The following is a 23,762-nucleotide window of genomic DNA, read 5'->3' on the forward strand; positions in this document are numbered from 1 at the left end:
AATGTTCTAAAACATGATATAATTAGTTTATTGATTATACACAATTGACAAATTGACAAAAATAGAAATAGAACAATAAGATTTATTTCATTTTGTAAGCAAATAACAGAGAATTCAATGTTTCTATAAAATTATATATTTTGTATCTCGTCGCTATTGTTAATTAAACAATTCCATAACGGGAAGTTCACTGGGGAGACAGAAGACACTCTAAACAAAGGACAAAGATAACATTTCCTCACTACTTATGTCTTTTAATTGGTCCTTCATTTACACGTAAATGGTGAATGATGGCCAAAAACCACGTGACAGCTGTCAGAGTTGTAGGAAACTTTGAACAGGATATTTCCCTAGATTCAATAACTGAAACGATAATGTGATGTAAAATGATATAGACTTTCCAAAAAGGCAGAGCAATCTGTTGTCTACCAGAAAAATACCGCGAGCACCTTTGCGTGTCGTGGTCGAAGTCATGACGAATTTGAGAACGTGCCTGAAAATATAAAACAGAAAAAAAACAAAGCGGAACAAGTGTTAAAATAGGGAGGGAGGGTGAGGATTTACCTGTCGCGTTAGCTTTTTCTAAATATGTCTACAGGGTATACTGTACGAAGGGCGATAAGTCCAAGATTAGGGGAGATACCTGAGTGCACTGCACGAAGCAATGCAATACCGCATGTAGTCGTATAATTCTTGTGCATACTATAAAAAGGAATGCTGTAAATATGTTTCAAATAATAAGCTGGTCTTCCAATGATATATTAAATTATATGTAAGAAATATTTGTATTAATTGTAAATATTTCAGTCCGTAAATCGGGATTGGTTTAAGTGGTGTTTTTCTGAAGAGGCAGTTTAAAACTTGAATGCTGGAACTGTATAACAACTAGTCCTTTCAAGATTGTTAAGTTTATACGGTCGGAAGAAACATTTATGACAAAAACACGCCTCAAACCGATCGACAGATCAGAATAGGCTACAACAGTAAAGATTAATATGACAAAGTGGTGGTTTTAGAATCATTATTTACTGTATTGAATTTTAGCTTGAAATATATGTAGTAGTTTCATTTTCATGTATCAGATATCATGAAATTATTTGAGTATACCTAATAGTGGATACTGATTTATGTAAGTTTGTTTCCGAATCCGATGTGTACTGTAATTGCTCTCAGGTTTACGCTGTGATAGAATGAAATAAAGCTTGACAATGTTACATACATGTATACTTTCAGTAGGCTATGGAATCACCTCCATAATGCTAATGACCTATGAAACAATGTCGGGTGTTACTGGCCAAGACATTTACTTTAATGTTTTACCTTTATTCAAAGCTAAGATGGAGACGCTGAGCTGGAAGTAGTTATACTCAGTCAAGTGATAGATAGGGTCAATAACAAACTATCTTTGGTAGTCAAGGATTCATTCTTTGTCAAGTTAGCGAGGACACGTTTAAACAAGAAATTATTAGCTATTGTTTCCGATAATTTGCACTTCAGACATATTCTATCAAGCTAAGCAGACTTGTAACGTTGTCCATGGTTTGATATATTCACAGACACGGATACTTTATTCATATACTCTCTATTATAATTACACAATTTTAGCCATGCGTGATACTCCATATCTACGTATCCTCAGTCATTTGACCTTTATAAACATGCACACCTGCGGTAAAAGTGATGCTTCATTTTGCTTGTTGTCTTAGGACACGTTATGTGACTCTTCGTCATGTCCGAGGGAACATCATTCACTGAGGGTGGCTTACAAAACAACGGTTTCGGGACATTTAAAGACGTGCAATCGTTAGGTAGGAATAGTACAAAACAGGCTGGATCCCTATCAAGAGATCAACATATTAGTGAAGATAGGGATGTTCCAAAGGTAAGACTACTGATAGGACTAACTATCGGTCTGAAAAATATCGTCAAATAACATGTTTGTCTGTGTTGTCAGATCCCCTGTTCTCAGCTTTCTCATGTCACAAAGATTAAAGACGCTTACCCTCTCAGATGACCTGGTCATATCCCAGCGTTCACTTAGTCAAAACTCGCGGCAATAGCTTCCCTTTTGTTAACATTATCCCCCGTGATTTTTACTGATTTCGTATTATTTTCGAGTATTTACTTGGTGTAATTGTCTTAATATACATTCTGTTTCAATAGTTTTATTAAAGTTTAGATAAAATGATAACGCACACATTTAAGGATATACAATAAATTGCATGTGTTAATAAACGTACTTCATGTCTCTATTCATTAATAAGACATCTAAGGAGTAATAGGTTATTGTTCTTCCTATGTGATATATATATCATTTAAGACATAATTTGATAAACATCTCTTTTTAATTCTATATACTTCACATCTTTTAATGAGCTATCATTTAATTTAAAATGTATATTTGATATTCATTTAGACATGTGTTGTTTGTGAGATATATCCCCTTAGCATTTATATATCAAACAGCTTCGATTTACATATAACTAAATCATCCATGGTTGGAGGGAAATACAGGTTCGTTCAAAGTGTTTATTATCATATATTTCTTAATTGATTTTGTTTGAGAAACCAAAACAGATAAACAAATCTACGAGACTTATTCACCTTCAAAGCTCATGAAGGGATTTGCACTTAAACAAGTTCCGTTAATGATTTATTTTTTTTATTTTTGATCAAAATACCTTGTTGAATCTGGCATCGGCGGCTTTAGGATTTAGCGATTGTTTTTTAAGTACTTAGTCTTGTGGGTAAAATATTAAGCTGACGAATTGTTGGTATACAATCATTTTAGTACATTTAGTTGCACGTGACTCATACATTACCATATACATGTATACATGTTACTTATATTGCACACCCATAATATGATCACAAATATTCGACATAATGACATGCTAACCGGCGTTTAACGAAGGCATTTTATTCGAGATATTTTTATCCAAAACATATACTTGTATTGGTAGTTGTTACTGCAACCTATGTACAAGCATGCCTATCTATCTCAATTAATGCAATCTCATATATGTACATATTTACTCGAGGTCTTTTGTCGGAAACCTATATATATGTAACTCCGTACAGCTCTCTAAAATGTAATGATACTCTTAAAGGCGATTGAGAAAGTTTTCAATAGATCTGTTTTATGATTTCTTCAACCAGGTGTGATTTTTATTATGCAATTTGATTGTTTTATAGACTAAATACCTCTCGCCATATGTAAACTGGCTGGCTAATTTTACAAATAAGATTAAAGGCAACCCCGATTACAATTTTCATCATTATTCACATATTTCTGAATGTACACATATTACTTCCTCAAAGATGAGGCTGAGGGAATACATATGCATATCTGGCGCCATCTATTAGATACAAATATTTCTTTGTTATGGTATAAAATGCATTCTGTTTTTTCACCGACTTAAAATATAAATTATGCTCGCCGAACATATTTGTAGTCCTCCTGATAGTTAGGTTTTTTTTTTGTTTTTGTTTTGGATAAAAACACATTTTATTCATATTACACATAATATATACAATACAATAGGTGTCCTCTCGCAGGAGGGTTTTCACTCATTCCTTCATATTTTTCTACTTAGTTTTTTCAATCTTTCACATGTCATCTATATACTGTACAATTCTTTTTCCTTACAATCATCATATTTTCATTTTGTCTCATGATTTTTTTTACAATATTTCGCTCGTCATTCATACATTCTTTCTCGTCGTTTTATGAATATTTTCATTTTTTTTATAAAATTGGTAATAGATAGTTATATATAGTTAGGTTTTAATTATTCATCACCAGACTTTTATTTTTAAAGTGTGTCAAAAATTGCACTTCACCAATTTTCAAGGCGATGGTATATATATATAACTGAAATATGCTCCTGTATGATGTTTCACCATGAAAGTTCATTCCATGAATTAATAGCAAATTGGTGCATAATGCATTTAGTTCGCATTTATACATGTAAATGATATCAAGAAAAAGGAAATCCTCAGTTTAATATGTCATTCAGTCTCTCTGTCTTAATGTCTGTGTACCAGGTTGTCTCAGTCTATCTTTGCCAATGATACATTTAAGGGCAACAGATCCCTGTATCTTAGCACTATTCTAATACTGAATATAAATTATTAATTAAGAGCATTCAAAGGCATGTATAATGTTTAAGACTGGAGTTAATTTTTATGTTTTCAAATTCATGAACTTGATGTTCACTTTCTCATGCACTAAACGGAATTTCTAATCATATGATGTATTTCATATACGAAATCACTTGTTTTATATGTAGACTGATCAACCGAGACAGGCGTGGTCGAACCAGCTAGAATTTATCCTGACGTGTATAGGATATGCTGTGGGTCTTGGTAACGTTTGGCGATTCCCATATCTGTGTTTCAAAAATGGCGGAGGTAATATTAATTTATATTTCAAACTGCAATTTAGAATTTTACAATATGCTTATTCGTTTTTTATTACTGTTCTTTATAAATGAAAAATATGAAAAAAGGTAAAACCCAATTGGAAATAAAGTACCATGTAGTTGAAAGACGAAGAATTTGTAACCGAAATAATGCAGAACAAATATTTGAATTGTAAAATCTTATTTTGATGTTTCCGTAGTAACGAATGTATCTTATTTATGCTCACATTACGATTGTTTTATAAAGGTGCGTTTCTGATACCATACATCATCTGCCTTTTCTTGGTTGGAATCCCGATTTTTTACCTGGAGCTAAGCTTAGGCCAGTTCGCAAGTCTTGGACCCGTAAAGATATGGAGCATCAATCCAGCACTCAAAGGTATGCATAATGTGTAAGGCTGGATTTTATTTTTATGTTTTCAAATTCATGAAGTTGATGTTCACTTTCTCTTGAAAATGTCAACAAGAAGTTTTGAGAAAACTGAAATTGATTACTCAAATACAGCAAAATACAAGTAGAGGAGTGTTCATGAGTGACTATGCAATATTCGGCATTTAACAAGTTTTATAAATTTCATATTACATAGCCACGATTAAAAGATCACGCATGTTTTTAGAAGAATACAAGTAAAAACTCAAAAATGTATTTGTAAATATTCTGACATATTTCAACTCGGTCTCTTCTCTGCAAGAACAATTGTTAGACGTCACTCATTGCTGATCGTTAACACTCATGTGTCATTTATTTACGACATGACCTATGGCATGGTAGAATAAATATAAGATATAATGTACATCTTAACCGACACTCACCGGTCACATTTCTCAGAAAAGACGGCATATAAGAAATTTCAAGTCTTCTTTGGTGTGGTAGGAAAAGTATTGTTGGATAAGATAGGTTTGATTACGGATGATTGAACATTTAATTTATGTTATCGAGGACCCCATTGGATATACGCTGTATATCGGCTTTCATGGGCAATCCTAGATAAAGCAAATTTACTCCATAACAATAATGTGCAATATATAATGTGTATCTATTATGAAAATAAGAAAATAAGGAAATGATGTAAATATTGTTTAACATATTTGTGATACAATTGTACTGTGTATGCTTTGACTGGATAAATATTATTATTATCATTTTTGTAGAGTAACCAAAAATCAATGCCCCTGTCATGGTATGTTAAAATATATTCCCAAATAAAACCTTCAGCTGCTGAATTTCATATTTTACAATAAATCCCAATTGTTAACATCTTGAGATATGTGTAATGCTAAACCGTAACAATAACCCTAATCAAGATAATCCTGGTGCCCAACCGTCGATTTCTCTGTATCCCATTATAGATAGCGTGTTAAATTTTACTTTTGCAGGTCTCGGAGTTTGTCTGGTTATCATTCCCGCCATCATCGGCATTTATTACAACATCGTCATCGCTTATTGCATCTATTTCTTCTTTGCGTCGATGACGTCATCACTTCCGTGGGTATCATGTGACAATACGTGGAACACGTGCGACTGCAATGATGGTTCCCTCAATATGTCTCTGGCCGATCCCTGGCAAGGGGCGAGACCGGATTGTTGTGAGTAAAAATAATCAATCAATCAATTGAAATCAAACAAGCAATTGATGAACCAACTAAATAGTTACTGTTTAAAAATGTAAATCCAGTGATACATAAGAATAAGTGACACATTTTCCTGTTATATATCAAGGGGCCGCGGTGGCCGAGTGGTTAAGGTGTCCCGACACTTTAACACTAGCCCTCCACCTCTGGGTTGCGAGTTCGAAACCTACGTGGGGCAGTTGCCAGGTACTGACCGTAGGCCGGTGGTGTTTTTCTCCGGGTACTCCGGCTTTCCTCCACCTCCAAAACCTGGCACGTCCTTAAATGACCCTGGCTGTTAATAGGACGTTTAAACCAAAAACAAACCAAACTGTTATATATCTATGTGTTAAGACATTGCCTTTACTAAAATTTATCCATGTTCGAATAAGTTTATCATTTCACGCGCTCGGAGTAATCTGCGTTCAAGAGGGACAACTCTTACAAGTAATAAATTTTCTTTTTTTTTCATTTGTTCAACAAAGCATTGAGAAATTTTCCGTGCGTATTGCCAGCCGGCTATAAGATACTTTCATATCTTGGGAGCTGGAGATTTATTTTATCAGCCGCAGTGGAGTATCTGTGTTATATGTTCAATATATATTGTATATATTCAAATAGAAACCAGCGTATTTTGTGATTAAGTTTCTGGAAAGGTTCGTTTGTTATCAGTAACGATCAATTATATCACTGTATCAAAAAATGTGTTCGGCTTTAAAAAAATAAATCCATGGGCATAGTACATTTGCTCGTACAATATATTTTTTATTTAAGTTGGTAATAAAATAGCTTTTTAATCAGGTTAAGATTCATGGTATGGATACGTGAAATGATTAACATGTGTATACCTCCATACATATACCATTTCAACTATGAAAGGTAGTAGTGTTATAATACTAAAGTTTCGTTGTCTTGATAAATCACCATATAGACAGTAACCATATATAGCATATACTTCAGCAATAGCTTGTATTTTTCTTAATTTCAGTAAATTACACCATGATTACGACGACCAGTCCTAGTGAAGAATATTTCTTGTGAGTAATTTAAAGAACTGATTTTATTACATTTTTATTAGAAATATGTTGTAACGAGACTTCACGATAAGTTTATCATTATGGTTGTCAGAATTTAGACACGGTTGACATTAGCAATTTTCAGTCGCCTCTCCATTTGTTTGATGCGAGACTTGTCTCTTCACTAATTATTTTTTGTTGTTGTTTTTGTTGTGTTTTTTTTTCCGGGGGAGGGGTGAAGTTCTGCCATCTTTCCCTCTTGATTGGAAGATGAGCTCGATAGGTTATCGAAACCAGTTTCTGAAATATGTAGTGAAGTAGGGTAACGCGATTGTTCAAATCGGAACTACAATGTAGTTTACACATATTTTTTACACAGACGTATGCAATGAATAGCTCCATACCTTTGAGTGTGTTTATTGAAATTCGCAGAGTATTGATTTTCATGTTATATCCAATGGTCGCGAATATAGCGAAAATACATTCTCCTGAATATTACCGACTGCACTGTAATTTTGATATCCTTGTTTTCAGCCAGAAGGTGTTAGCTGTGTCAGAAGGGGCCGGTGAGGCTGGTAACGTAAAATGGGACGTGATGTTGTGTAACCTACTGGGATGGTTAATCGTCTTCCTTGTGCTATCAAATGGTATCAAGTCTCTCGGAAAAGTAAGTTTATGTCTAGATATCATTAAAGTCACGATATCATGTCTTCATAAGCATATATTATTGATTTAAACAATAAACAATAAATGCATCTGATATAATATCCCATTATATCCTTTATATTCTTCATATATTGAATAGGTTTGGCATCTATACCCGCATTACGACAATGATAATAACCATAAATAATTCAATATTGTAATAAGCATTTCCATCAGTCACTTAAGTCTGTAACGTCGCTTTTGATTGGCTGATATGGTAGAGTACAAATTTCAAAGAGAAAAGAGTTCGTCCAAAAGTGTATGATTTCCGCAAGGAGTTTGTACTTCTGTATGTATCATCGCTACCATATTCTGCAGTTTGCTAACTGCTGGTTGATTGACCTTTCATATATCACCCCTATTCTCTGTTGGACGCCGTTTTACTTTTTATTCCCATTTAGGGATATCATAGCCATTTAAGTGATCGCTTAAGTGGCGACGATTTTGTTGGCAACTGTCAGTTTTGTTTTTCAAATTGAGAGCGGCAGCATTCCCTTTTACCGATAAATCCCACCATGGTCCATTCCGTTGCACCAAATAGATCCAAAGTTAGGCCTCAAATTATTTGAACCAAATGGAAGCCGATCAGGAAACAGACGTATTACCTAATTACTGTTTCATATTTAAGGTGGTGTATTTCTCTGCCATATTCCCGTACGTACTGTTGATAGTCCTGTTGGTCCGCGGACTCACACTGGATGGTTACTACGAAGGTATTATGTTCTACATCACACCAGACTGGGATAAAGTCGCCGACCCTAATGTGAGTTTTCTCCAAGAATTAACAAATAGTTTTCAAAATAGAAAACTTTGACCAGACACAGTTATAAGTCTTGCCCATCAGTTTATCTGATTAATGCGAGTAGTTATGTGTTGTCAAATTGCATCAAGCAAACTTGTCCACCTCGATTACGTTTATCTCATTGGTCAAACTTAAATAATACATTATGATGATATTTACCTTGAGAAGACCGGATGCAAAAGGCTTCTGATGGAACACAAATTGTATTAATCTTTTAGAGAGTAATCTAATCATTCTGTTCTGATCCCCTAAGCAATTTTATATGATTTCAGTCCTGTCATTAGAATTTATAATTCTAATCACTTCCATTTTTTATTTCTAAGGTTTGGAGTGACGCAGCTACACAAATATTCTTTTCCCTTAGTGCTTGCCAAGGAGGACTCGTAGTAATGGCCAGTTATAACAAGTTTACAAATTTCATCTTAAGGTTTGTGAAACGTTCACTGAAGAATTAAGGGTAAACCAAACATGAACAAATAATTTATTGATAGAAATTCTGGAGAAACCTTAACATTTGAAGACTTCTTCGTTCTTCTTTATGAAATATGCCAGACACACGTTTATGTATTTGCCTTGACATCACCTTTCTGTGTTTAAAATTTCGAGTTTTGTGGAAACAATTTACACCTATTTCCACTCATAAATACCACAAGATATGGGATCTTCTACTTTCGTTGTCTGTTTGTTAAGCTGAACATGTAGGTTGACAGAGAGACACCATCCCTTGATTAAGCACAGAAGAAACAACAGAGAGGAACATTTCTTTTTCTTTTCTTTTCATTGTCCCTTAACATGGGTCATAGATACTTTGAAGCACAAACTTGAAAACTATGATCAATAAGCACTGGGCGAAATAGCGGAAGATAAAAAAAAAAAACAAGCAGAGGGAGGTCACACATTTAGAATATGAACTGAGCTTCATCTATCAAAACCATCCCTCGCTCCTACGCGTGTTTTTTCTGGATTTAAACTTTGAGTTATCTGTATGGAATTCTGAAATGTTTACACAATTATGAATAAGACATGCTGTAAAGTGTAGTCTCCAAACAAGGGCCAATCGAAGTCGATGACACGTGTTGTGGACAGGCTAACGTTGAATTCACTTTTACACGTGTCTGCATCCGGCAAGGAGTGCTTGTTTGGAGTAAGCTCACCTAACAAGGCTGCACAACACCATATATACACGTACACTGGACTGCATTGTTGATCGATATGGCGTATCATAGATACTGTGTATTATTATATAAACGTGTGATTGGATGTGTGTATGTCCTCAAGCGAGAGGGAAAAGAATATATATCTATATACATTTTATTTTACAATTTTCGACACCAACGGTAAAGATATCCGAGAACTAATTTACTGAATAAATGCGTGAATGAAATGAATTAATACATGTAACAGATAGATCAAATGAATGAATGGAATATGGCAAATTCTAGCCCAAAGTAAGAGGCAATGTGATTTTTTGTTTTTGAAAATAGAAAATTATTGCACCTGAAAAAAAAACATTCGTAGGATGCAAAAAACATTTTATATTTCTATAAGTATTTAGTAAAAAGGGATCAATGCTATTGAACAAAAATCTGTGTTCAAATCAACATTTAAGAGCTCAGTATTGACTTTTCTCTTTGACCTACATTGTATATATATTTTGCATAAGTGACTCCCCTCTCTCTCTCTCTCTCTCTTTCTCTCTATTCAAAAAAATATATAACTTTTCTTGTCTTTTCCTTATCATACTTTAGAATATGAGTATTTTGCCATCACGTGATTACTGTATATTTATATCATTATGTCATTGTTACAGGAGAAGTCTTTTATAAGTTGGTAAAACTTACTGACTAATCCCTTTGTCCTTTTATGTCAATAAAATGTGTTAAACTATAATCTACTCACACGCACAAATATAGTATATTTGTTTCGATTTTTGTACGTTTTACAATAGAGAACAGCCTATTGTTATACAAAATATTTTGAAAAACAGGTCGGTAAAATTACGTCACAACATCTTTTTCATTACAGAGACGCTCTTATTGTGCCTATTATCAACTGCTTGACCAGTATTTTAGCTGGTTTTGCTATCTTCTCTGTATTGGGGTTCATGGCTTATTCTAAAGGTGTATCTGTGGAGGATGTCGCCACTGATGGTAAATGTCGGACTTGTCAAAAAATCATAGAAATTGTCCACCCTACATAAATGTTTACTCTATAAAAATGAATACTCTGTATAAATGTATACTCTATATGAATGAATACTCTATATAAATGAATACTCTATGTATACTCTATATGAATGAATACTCTATGTAAATGAATATCATTTATAAATGTATACTCTATATACAATGTAGATGTATACTTTATATAAATGTACACCCTATATAAATGTATTCTCTTTATAGATGTATACTCCATATAAATGAATAATATATATAAATGTATATCCTATCTAAATGCATACTCTTTATAAATGTATACTCTATATAAATGAATACTCTATACAAATAGATACTATATATAAATGTATATCCTATCTAAATGTATACCCTATATAAATAAATACTCCATGTGAATTAATACTCTATATAAATGAATTCTCTATATAAATGAATACCCTATATAAATGAATACTCCATATAAATGAATTTTATATAAATGGATACTCTATAAGAATGAATTCTCTATATAATCGTTTACTTTATATAAATGTATACTCTATATAAATGAATACTTTTTATAAATATATACTCTATATAAATGAATACTCTATATAAATGTTACGTTACTATAGGTCCGGGTCTCGTGTTTGTTGTGTATCCAGAAGGCCTGTCACAGATGCCTGTACCTACATTATGGTCCATACTATTTTTCTTCATGATGATGAATATTGGGTTTAGTTCACAGGTACATAGCAATAGTTGTCATTTATCGTCTATCATACGAATAACAGATACATGCTTGTGATATAATTGATCATTGATGATTTAAATACATACATGTACTTGAAAAAAGGGCATTCCCTCAGAAATTATATCGAATTCCATAATCAAACCCTGTAGGGCCTTCAGAAAATTCAGTGAGACAAATATGAACAGATATTGAAAACGTGTGTAAAAGAAATCTCTTCGGTAATCCTGTTTATGGATGACCTTTTTCTGTATGGAGCTTATTGTTTTAACTTTTGGTCTGTAATATTGATATCACACTGTAATGATGATGATATATTATTATTACTTCGCAGTTTTCTATTGTGGAGGCCGTTATCACTAGTCTCATGGATCAGTTTAGTGGAATCTTAAACACAAAATGGCGGAAGGTTGGTTTCCGGTTGCTGATTTGCTTCACAGGATTCTTGCTTGGACTACCAATGGTCACAAATGTTGGTATTGCAAGCGTTTGTTTTTTTAAGTGTTTGACTAATTTATTATAACAAATAATCGATGAAAAAAACTTGCCAGTCGAATGATAAAACGTTTTTATATGTTAACGTGATAATGTTGAAAGGAATATTTACGTACATCAATAAAACCCACGTGTGTAATAAGTATGTATTGTTTTAGGGTGGTTACTACATATTTGAGTTAACAGACCATTTTATCAGTGGGTTTCCTATGCTAGTTACCGGACTAACTGAACTCATTGCCATTAACTACATTTACGGTAAGGGAAAAAATCTAGCTTAAGGCTTTCCCAATGAATGCTCAGTGTTTAAACCGACTATAGCTGTAGATTCCATAGACAATAAACGGTGATTTCTTCTAATTAGAATAGATTTAAGATATAGTGATGTCCGAGTCTATAACTGTAAAAATGTACTATATATATCTGTATACGGATTTTTAACCCTTGTTTACCTGTAATGATAAAACAATGCTACACAGAGAAAGCCGAATGAAGTCACGTGGTTGTGATAATCGAGTCCGCGCAGCGTTATGCTAACAAGCGGTAATATAAATGCATTCTACTGAATTGTTAATATTTTGCACTGATTTGGTTATTTACAAAAATGGTTGCAGGCACTTTTAATTTTCGTAGTAAATGGGAAGTCTTAGTTTTAAGATATATTGCGCCTGATATTATTTCCAACCATGATTTGTTTAGTTGAAGTCGCTTTAACACATGAAAATGTTGAATTTTTAGTTGTTTTGTAAAATTGTCTACTAAAAAACGCACCGTATAGTAACTTTCAAACAAACATCTTATTCAATACAATATAAATCTTTCTCCGATAGTTCAACCTTCCACATACCTAATTTGTTTTATTTAATATTAGTCATTTATACATTGTTTCAGGTTTCGGAAATTTCAAAAAAGACATTGAAATGATGATTGGACGTAGCACCTTTGTCACAATTAGCTTTATTTCTTTGGAGTGATGTGGTGCTTTATTTCGCCTTTATGTTTAGCAGTAAGTTGACAACGACAAAATAGCAGTAAAAATATCTTTGACCTGAATCTGAATGTTAAGTAATTGAATTCTAAAGTTCAACAATTAGTCACCAGAAAGAAAGTTAAATGTTACTAATTGTGGCCGTCTTACTTGCATACTTTCTTGAAAATGACTGTCAATTATTTCCAGGTAGTTATCATTGCTAAGATCATCAACACGACACCATTTGCGTCTGACGGATACCTGTACCCTGATTGGGCTCAAGCCATTGGCTGGATGATAGTCGCAGCCTCTCTTATCTGTATGCCTATATGGTATATAGTATGTTTGTGGAGGAACGGGTTGTTCGCGGTGAGTAGAGTAAAAATATGCTGCTTTCGACAAAATACAATTAATGTATGTGACAATATTGTAAGACGCATTCCCTTTCGGAACACATAGTGTGATTATCTTTGAACTTGTCGAGGGTTTCCGTACAAATTCATATGTCTGTGTTAGAATTATTGTTTCGTTTTCGTTGGATCGTTAGCTTTTCCTAATCTATCTTCAAAATTACATTTGTCATTTTCATTAAATTTTACAGTGATGCTTAAATGAGAAACTGACATTTTCAAAGCTTTGAACCCATTATTTCAATTTTGTAGAGGTGGAAAATACGAGGATAAATATATTCTTGAATTTTGTGCCATTTTCATGCTAAAACTGAAAGTCTATAGCTTGTTAAACATAATTACTCGAATCTTATCATCTGATCAAAGAAATTGATAAACTTCTACCGAAAACCATTCATACATCAGCATACCAGTTAGTTTTTCAATATGATTTTATTAATTTGATAACAAGCATCATTCCGTTTCACAGTTCTGTCGAAAAGTTAATGCGCCCACGAGTGATTGGGGCCCAGCCCTTCTTGAAAACAGAACCGGTCCGAGATATTCTAAAACAGTCCAAGTCACCCCCGTAGATCTGAATGTTGAGGGCGGCCTGTATAAGTCAAGAGACCAAATCATATCACACGAGTCTGACAAACCGGATGGAAATGGAGCATTCGCCAATTCAGCACCGTCTTCACCTGAGCAGGAAAACAGAGAACCAGAAAAGTCGTACGACAATCCGACCTATATAAACATCACCTTTTCTAATCGAGATGCACCGGTGAAGACAAACGATTCAACAAAATTTTGAATGGGGCAATAATAACGTTTTGACACATGTACACTTGTGAACACTTATCCAACCCTTGACGAAAAACGAAAAAGAAACATATTAATCATAATTGAATAAAAGAATATGATATTTCGTCTGCGTCCTTTCATAGAGTATAACGTGTGTAATGTGAGCCTGCAACACCGTTTGATCATGGTGGTACTTAAAGCACAGAGAGTGTTGTAAACCTGAAAACACGTTTGTTTATAACACTTAAAGCACAGAGAGTGTTGTGAATCTGAAAACACGTTTGTTTATAACACTTAAAGCATAGAGAGTGTTGTGTTTGTTGTAAGCCTCAAATACCGTTTGATCATGACTTCTTTATAGTGACATCATCGCTCTTGGTATGACATTTCTTTCCCAATTACTTCAAATAGGGAAAAATACGCCTTATCCAAGCAAGTGTAAATATTTTTGAGAATTGTTTCAGCAAACGATATCATGGCGACACGCATTGCTGTTGTTAACAAACTAAAAAGTCAAGCCTTGTTGATTGAGTGTGTAAGCAACAGGCGGAGATTAATGTCATACCTGTGGTATGAAATACAGCTCCAGTTGCAGGGAAATGACTCATTAGTTGAAGAAATTAATTTTAAAAATAACTTATTTTTTAATTGTCTTATACCCTAGGCTAAGTCTTAATACAACTGGAGCGTCATAACGCCACAATAGATTAAGTAAAAGTGGAAGATTTACACACAGCGAAAAACAACGCGACAAATATGAATCGTCCTTTGTATTCTTTTATTATTAACATAAATTAAATACACAAAATATAGACATAAATAACATATAACTAACCAAATGTACAACTACTTAATGTTTCGTCAACGAACTTGCTCGAAGGAAGCAACATTTTCAGCTTCCATACTGCTTTATGACATATTTAAGGGTATCAACTATGTCTCTCAATATGACATGTGTCTCATTTGTAAAATTATTTCAGCATATTCAAATGTAAAGAAATTTTATAATTTCTCAATTGTTCTTATATGCTGCATTTAATTCCAAGTTGGAGACATTCATAGATAATTGGCCTGCTTCTAAAGCAGTAAATCGAATTTTCAAAAAGGGAGTTAACTAGATCATTAAGGAGAAAATGAAGATAATGCGAAAATATATTGGTATTGCCGACCAAAATTCCTCTTCATCCTACTTACAGACAAAATTGAATTGTCACCCAATTCAGTATTTTGATTTCTAAATAATCCATCAGTTGGTGTCTGTTTGCCGCCATTTCACCCTATATCTAACACGACATAATTCAATAATATTCTAGTTAATTGTTTCATAGTAAACCTCAGACATATTTAATCAGCAATTAACGGTAAAAAAAACACGTTTAAGTCAAAAGAAATATATTCCGATAGAAACAAAATTATTCAGAATAAAGATATTTCGTTGTCAATACAAAATAACATCAGCCTGATATTACCGAACAGACAAAGTCCGTCACTTTTCCTCTGATAGTTCTATTAAGCACTACACTGTTGGTTATCAGATCCAAAGTATTTTATACTAATGATTGCACAGTATAGCTTAATCAGATAACATCGAAACCTTTAAATGCGATTCGATGACCGAGTTCACAAAATACAAATGAATGTTTTGTTGTTGTCGAGGTAAATATTGTTGACATACATTTTTTTTTCATTCTACAGGTGAACAGGGAACGCAACAATAGATTTAAAGTCAATTGCACTAATCAATATCATTGTTATAACAACTTCCCTGTTTGTCGTCAGTCCTGGAAGACACCATATATTGTAGGGTGGGTGATGTTCCGTAATATTCTGAATGACCTTCCTTCATGAGAATGCTCTGCTTCCTGTAGAGCTCGTTATTCCTCTGTGGACAAAAAGATATGTCTTTTGTACCTATAAAACCAGTTTTGCCTTAAGTATCTGAGAGTTACGTCCCTTCGCATTAGTGTAAATGAAGTAGATATCACCATCGTCAGTAAACACCTCCCAGTCTGAGTTAGGAAGCGTTGCCATGATATGGACGGGCACGAATCCGTCCAGTCCCTGCCATCGGTACATTGTACTCCGTAGCTCACGCTCCTCGCCGCCATTTTGAGCATTCGACACCAAAAGAAAGTTGTCGTCCCCGACAGTGAAGAATTCCCAGTCAACGGCACTAAGAAAGAAGGGAAGGAAACGTTATCAATGATTATTGACGATCGATTTAAGAAACGTTTAAAATCATCATCATCATCATCATCATCATCATCATCATTTGCAAAATAAAAGGCACGTGACATATTATACTAGATGGTAGTTACGAGACAATAGCTTTTGACATGATGTTCTGGAAATCTTACTGTTCATTCTGATCCAGGTTAACGGAAATCGATACATGACAGTAACACTGGACGTTTGATATTTTCAAAGGCCAATTAAGCTTATCGATTAGTCTGAACTTTTATGACTAAATCCGATCAAAATGGGAACTTATCCCAAAGGTATGAACATATGTTCGTTTATTACACTTAGTATTTGGAATAAATCCATGTATTTCGTTGACTTCCCTCATTTTCCTTCAGCAGACAAGTAGTATCTATCTTATATTATAAGAGGGTAATGATTATATCAAACTTGTTGTATTATGTAACAACACCTTTAACATAATTATGATCGCTCCATATAAGTCACACTACCAGTGCTAATGATAGTTGAACATGACTAATGATAGCGAAATTAATACAACAATAATTTCTATTTCTGACCCACACCTGTATGTGTCGATATTCTGGAACCTCTCAAATGCCCGTTTGTTTGTGTTCAATCTGTATATTGTAGAGTTGGTGTAGTGGGTCTTCGTTTTAGAGAAGTTCTGAGGTCCGTAGTTGTAGGCGTTGGCCACAGCCATATATATAGTTCCACTGATGGTAAACATTTCCCAGTCAGTAGCTCCGTTTGTCTGCAACGACATATGTACATTTTAGAGTATAAATAAGTCTATTACGTCATCACATTTGGTGCACACGCGACTAAAAACACTAGTCAAATCTCAATTATTCATGTACTGTAATTTTTTTTCCAGGCTTCCAGCCTTAAAAAATGATGTAATAATATCTCAATTATATCAAACAAGCACACGTTTAACCTTTCTAAATACATATTTATGTTGTTAAAACTGAACAGCATTAAACTAAACTAACCTCCATTGTTTGAAAAATGAAGAATTGATCGTCCTGTAGTATATAGATTCTGGAGTCAAGCTGGGTCGTTAGACCGTCAAAAGCCTGAGCAAGTGCTAGGAACGTGTATCCTCCTACTGTGAAATGCGTCCAATCATATGCTCCAACGGTGTCCAATCGCTGCCTCTCTTGGAACACGTGACTTGTGACGTTCCACACATAAATGACGGATTCTGTGTGCTGACTGTTACCTGAAAATGTATCACATTATATTTTAGTTTCATAACCTCGGAAGTCTTAGGTGTAGGAATATCAAGAATTCAAATATATTGTTCGCTGGAAAACGATATATTCCCAAATGATGTTGGGGAAATGATAAATTATGTAGTTTACGTAAGTAGTCGTAATAATAAAGTGAAAACTATATATATTTATGCGAGAAAGATTTCTTGTCGATATTTACATTGCCAACAGAAATGTTGTTTGAAAAAAAACAGTTTCCTACAAAAAAGGTCCGTTTACTAACCTAAATTATGAGTGTCTCTGTGTAGTTTAAGTGTATGCTATACGAGTGACAAAAGTCCGAATGTTCCATTACCAAAACTCGAACTTCAACCTATTAAGGCATTCTTGCTAAAGCAATTATTTTTGATTGAATTACAATAACCATGTCCGGAACTTATTGGTTTGTATAGGACCTAGTGTAGTTACTGATACTATGAAATGTACCTCATAAAATGTGTAAGAATGATCTCCCTTGTTGCGACTTACGATTTACGTGACTAATGTAGACTACGGACGAAAAAATTCATATTGAAAAAGACCATGGTAAAGTTATGTGGTAGACATGAACTCGTTCGATAGCATTCTGTTCTCTTGTGTGATATGTCGTCAGACATGTTTTCAGGCTAGTTTGAAATGTTTGGCGGTTCACGATACCACGTCTGTTTGTTTGATTTTGTTTTGTTTTTTTTCTGTTTGTTTGTTTTTGGGGTGTTTTTTTTTACCCGAAATTCTAATAAGATTTCCATTGCAGGTTAATTTGATGATGACGAATGCGCTATCACTTTGGAACACATGGCCTTATCATTCTAGTGTCTTTCTATGGTCTCAATGCAAACGTGTTTCCGGGTATTCTCTTTTGTTTTCATATGAGCCATTCGATTTATTCATAGTATCCAACCTATTTTCGTTGGTAAACCTTAACAAAATCGAAAACAATTCTTGACTCCGTCTTCTAATTCGTAAGAATTTAAATTAACGTAAACTATTAGTCTATTTGTCTTTATTCTTTCCAGCCCTCTTATCGGGGTTTCGCTTATGGTCCTCCATTTTTTGTCCCGCCTGCGCATGCCTATGCATCACAAATGCGTTGCTAGGAGCCTGACAGTAACTCGTCAAATGTACAATGAAGCATGAGTTATTTGTGAAACATTAGATATGTTGATATCTAAATGTTATTGACGTACATCAAAGTGATTGATCGCATTCTGGTTAACCAGGCATGGATCTTGCTTGAAATGGTGTTCTACAAACCTTGAGCGTGGTTGGCGACTGCGAGGTAATGTGTTCCATCCGCCATGAAATATTCAAAGTCACGCGCGGTGTATGTTGGAAGCTGTTGATATTCCTTGAACTTCCGCTTCCGGCGTTGCCATTTAAATATTGTGGAATTTGTCAGGATACCATCATCATGTCCGTAGTTAGCAACTGCAAGGAAAAACTGAAAATATAATAAATGCTGTATTTTTGCTGTATGTTATCCTGGAATATGTAGCATATCAATATAAGAATAGTCTTACTCAAAAAAATAACAAACACTATCGTATTGTGATTGGTGTTTCACCAGTAAATGTAACTTTGATGAACACTATCTCGATTGTACACACTCCTCCCACATTTAGATTCCCTTTGGCGACCTTGATAGTAAATAATATACTCCTAATAATCCCTTTGTTTTATCATTATTTGCTAATTGAAACTAATAATTATCATTTTTGAAATGCGTTTGTATAAGATTTGACGGCATATTATAACAGGAAAACTCGAATGTTATTAAATAAAATTGTAAATACGTGAAAATTGGTTGTGTAATTCGTTCGTCACTCCAAACTATCAAGTATAGATATACCTTTGATATATTTTGGTACGTTACGTTATAAAGTATCTGATAAAGCATATTAAGTTTTATTGACGTAATCGCTCAATTAGTCAACGACATACACATAACCATTTCTGTTCTGGTTTTGCGCTCGTTACTAAATTTCGCCTAATGGATTTGGTTACAACAAAGAAGCGTCCACATATCACTTTTTTACTAACAAATGTACTTTTGTCTGGAGACTGATATCAACGTGATCTTGTATACGACCACAATATCCGTATTTAATAAATTATGTGGTTATATCCCGATTTTATAATTCCGGAATGACGACCGTATACTGTTATCTTAGCGGATACATAAATGAATCAAGAAGATAAAACACTTACACTGCCGTCTATGGTGAAGAACTCCCAGGCCTGCGCCATGTTTGTTTTCAGTCTCTGGTACAATGTTAGGGTCTTGTCTGTCCATTTATACAGGGCAGACACATCAGGACGCTTTCGGCCGGAATTAGCAAACACAGCGAACATCCCCTCCCCTGGAATTGTGAATACCTCGACGTCTATTGATGGCCCGGGGGTACGTAGGTCTTGATAAAACTCCAGGTAGTCGAGACGTTTTGGTACTGGTGGTGATGGTTTTTCTAGAAATATGGAAATTCGTCTTAATTAAATCTTGTGTTTCTAATTTCATTACTAGGTGATTTAGCAAATTCATTCAACGTTTGAATTTTTAATAATTGTATACTTCAATACAGTTACACCAGTAAGTATCATCATAAATGTCCATTTTTATCGGTATAATCCTGATTTCAAGATCATACAGTCAATATTTTGATAATTTCGTATTGCAAAAAATCATATTCACATCTAACGAGCAAAATATAATCAAAACTGACATCTGTAATATTTCACAATGAAAAAAACAAGTAAATAGTAAATTAGAGTGTCCCAGTTTTCTCCGTTGTATCTCCGATGAAGGAGAGGTTATTCTATTTTAATCCGACCAATTCATCAAAAATGGTGTGCTTTTGGCTTTCAAGTGACGTATGACAATAGCCCGTATGAACTTTGCTTTGTCTGGTGATAGCCTCCTTCAATATTCTTCAATGTAAGTACTGCAGCTGGTATGTAAGGTGCAGAAATGACGAGTTGGTTAAAATTTAGCGAAAACAGGACAAAAACAAAGGACTTCAGAGTTTGGACACAGTGGCCTTAAAGGCGTCCAGTTTGGCGGCAAGTTTAATGTCTCACTGGAGGGCGCTCCAGTCTGTCGTCGTCCTGGGGAAGATGGTTATCTTCCTAGCATCAATCCTTCTTGTAAGGAGCTGATAGGCAGTTTTGGTAGCACTGCAAAGTCAGATGGAAGCAGTTTTCGTCTTCACCGAATGTAACTGATCTCGGTCAATTCGGTACAGCATGGCCAGTCGAGTGTGATTTTGGAGAACTCTGTTGAGTTCGTCAAGCATGTTGGAAGTGTTCCTGATGTGACAAGTATCATACTGTGTTTTTTTTTTCTCTGTATTTTCTCGATGCAATGACTGTTATCTTTCGGTGTGGGGCCCCGGACATTACAGGAATACTGGCGAATATATATTAAAAAGCGAAGTATGCCATGGCCTTTATTTTCGCGGATAAAATCTGTACCTCTTTTTCAGGAAATAGAGAGCGTCATGTTTACCTTTCAAACAATTGTCTGGATATTTTTATCATACTTCATCGTGTTTGAGACGGTGACGCTTAAGTAGACTGCTGACCTGTTGCAGGTTGACATGTCAGACCAAAGGTTCCAGGTACAGAAGGTATATGTGAGTGTTTTCCGGTTATATTTACATTTACACTTGCAGCCCCACTATATAACTTTACCAAGCCCACTTGAAGGTTACGAGTCCATAACTTCAAAAAATCTCTATTATGACGTCATTATTATAGTGACGTCATAATTGTAACGTCGGCGATAACGAAAGATGGCTGTTGAAAAGGCTGTTCCGTCTTTGACGATAATAATGTGTTAATTCATCGTAGAAGCCAAATTCCTGCATACAATCGTTGTCAAATGTAAATATAAGTATTGAACTGCTTTCAGTTGAAAGTTATGGGCTTATGAATGCCAACTGGACAAAGGCAAATTCAACATGAAGCACTAGCGCGCTACATTAAATTTGCCTTTGTCCAGTTGGCATTCATCAGCCCATAACTTCCAAGTGAAAGCAGTTCAATGCTTAAATGACAACGACTCGTTGTGTAAGTGATACAAAGATGAATGTAGACATTAAGACACTTACACTGCCTTCTATGCTGAAGAACTCACAAACTAGCACAATGTTTGTATTAAGTCTTTGATACAGCGTTAAGAGGACGCCAATCTAGACAATTGGCTGAACCACTCTCAACGAGTGGACGTGTAGGAGGTATTTTATCGGTGACCATCAAGATATTGCACTTGTTTTGGTTAAACACTGCCAAACCAGAATCTGATATGTGTTAGCCATGGAACAGAACAGTCTTTCTCGCAGAGGAAAACTCCCAACTGAAGGCCATACGTGAGGTGTTTTGAAGGGAGTAGATATTAGGAAGAAGAATAGATTTTAGAAAGAATGATGATTACTGTATTGAAGTTAGTCGCCTCTGAATCATATAATGAGTGCAGCTGGTACATTTCTTTCGCCCTACTCTGAGGACTTCAAGTGAAGGTTACCAATAATGCCGCACTGGTTTGCTTTGCTATTGAGTGGTATTCGACATTGGTATTAACTAATAACATAGGGCGGATATCCAACTCACCCAACACTATCTCATGGTCACAGATTTCTGTCAGGACGTAAATACGATGGTCAATAATGGATGTATTAGTGATAAAGAGGTCAGAAGTGGTATTCTTCCTGGTATACCAACTGGATTAAGTGATTATAATCCATTTTGTCCCTGACATGATAACGTATGGATGCATTGGATGTTCCTGGTGTGATGATGACGACATCTCTGTCCATACCCCATGTATCATATACTATCAAATACTTTACCTGGCTAAAACATTCATTAACTCGCTCTAACAAGTCTTGTTTGGCGCCAACTAGTCATGCTTGAATTTATCCAATTGAAAATTTTGACAGTGTCTCTCAAACGTTATTTTAGCCTTCAACAGACTTAACTGTGGTCAGTGAGGTGCTGCAGACTAACTTAGTGTGGGATTTAGTCACGTGACTCAAAAATGAACCCTCAGTCATGTATGTACCTGTTACTCATTTTACCTTTATATAACTAGTATAATTTGCCCATAACTAGAATAACCGGTCCATAACTAGTATAACCTGCCCATAACTAATATAACCTGTCTATAGCTAGTATTACCTGGTTCGCTGACACTGAGGTGCTGCCAGATGCCGTTGACACAGACCTTCAGAGACTCGGCGTGGAGGTCATAGGCTACGTTTCCTACGTCCATCCACGTGCAGTCCTCCCAGCGCGGGCCAGGGTAGGCAACGCCATACAAATCTGAATGAAATTTGATTTGACTTTAGGTTCTCAGAGAAAGGAAAACTTTTGATACAACTCGTAAGGCAATTAATAACATTTGTAAACCCGTATTTTTAAGACAACAAATAAACATCAATCGAATATTATTGAGATATGGATTTAGTCGAATGATTAAAACTGTGAATTGAATATCAATCACAACAATGGTACATGTACGTTTAACAATCACTTTGTTACATCATATCCTAGGGTCTGTTGTATACCACCTAACGGTTTGCTTAGAAATTTGTTTGATTAATGACCATAAAGCATGGTACTTGTGAATAAAATTTGATCTAAACGTAGGTTTGCACGCACATGTGTATACACTATGATTTAAGATTTTCCAAGATTTTCAAGCTTATAAGTTTACCATATGACCTAAATGTATGAGGGCAGCTGCACGTACATGTGTATACCAACGACCTGCATTTGCGTCTGTTTGTATTTGTTGATACCGGGGCTAAATGTATGTTTGCACGTACATGTGTAGGATCTAAACGTGTGTTGCATATACTTGTATATAGCAGCACCGCAATATGTTCAGAGTCCGACACGTGTTCACATTACCTGGTAGAGTTGGGAGACGGTTATCCATGTGAGTGTGTTTCGGTATCCTTGGCGGACAGGCTCTTCTCACAGCGTCTGCTCCGGGAACCCAAACCAGATCCTTGAGGACGCCCTGAACGAACCATATATAACTCAGTATTAACAGGTCAAACTTACATAACAAAATGTCTGTGTTGTAGTAAAACAAATGTTTCCTTCACTTTGACGTCATAACATATTGCGTCAACGATCTTGCATATTGTGGAGAGACAGAGTGGGGAGGAAGTCAATG

At 34.9% G+C, this 23,762-nt stretch overlaps 1 protein-coding gene and 1 pseudogene across 1 annotated transcript in view; one reads left to right on the forward strand and one right to left on the reverse strand.

Annotated features, from left to right (window-relative positions):
• Positions 1-1,661: 1,661 nt before the first annotated feature.
• On the forward strand, positions 1,662-14,303 carry LOC117317750 (annotated as a pseudogene).
• Positions 14,304-14,887: 584 nt separating this feature from the next.
• The window catches only part of LOC117317865 (thrombospondin-type laminin G domain and EAR repeat-containing protein-like), a 31,220-nt gene continuing 22,345 nt past the window's right edge, over positions 14,888-23,762 (reverse strand). Inside the window, exons 3-9 of the mRNA XM_033872824.1 lie at positions 23,492-23,603; positions 22,757-22,900; positions 19,793-20,049; positions 18,839-19,025; positions 17,324-17,553; positions 16,895-17,082; positions 14,888-16,299 (exon numbers count right to left, since the gene is read on the reverse strand). Coding sequence (XP_033728715.1) covers positions 16,038-16,299; positions 16,895-17,082; positions 17,324-17,553; positions 18,839-19,025; positions 19,793-20,049; positions 22,757-22,900; positions 23,492-23,603 — 1,380 coding nt within the window. The 3' untranslated portion in view covers positions 14,888-16,037. The remainder of the gene's footprint in view (positions 16,300-16,894; positions 17,083-17,323; positions 17,554-18,838; positions 19,026-19,792; positions 20,050-22,756; positions 22,901-23,491; positions 23,604-23,762) is intronic.

Source organism: Pecten maximus, chromosome 19 (assembly GCF_902652985.1).
Source record: "Pecten maximus chromosome 19, xPecMax1.1, whole genome shotgun sequence".
Classification (NCBI taxonomy): domain Eukaryota; kingdom Metazoa; phylum Mollusca; class Bivalvia; order Pectinida; family Pectinidae; genus Pecten; species Pecten maximus.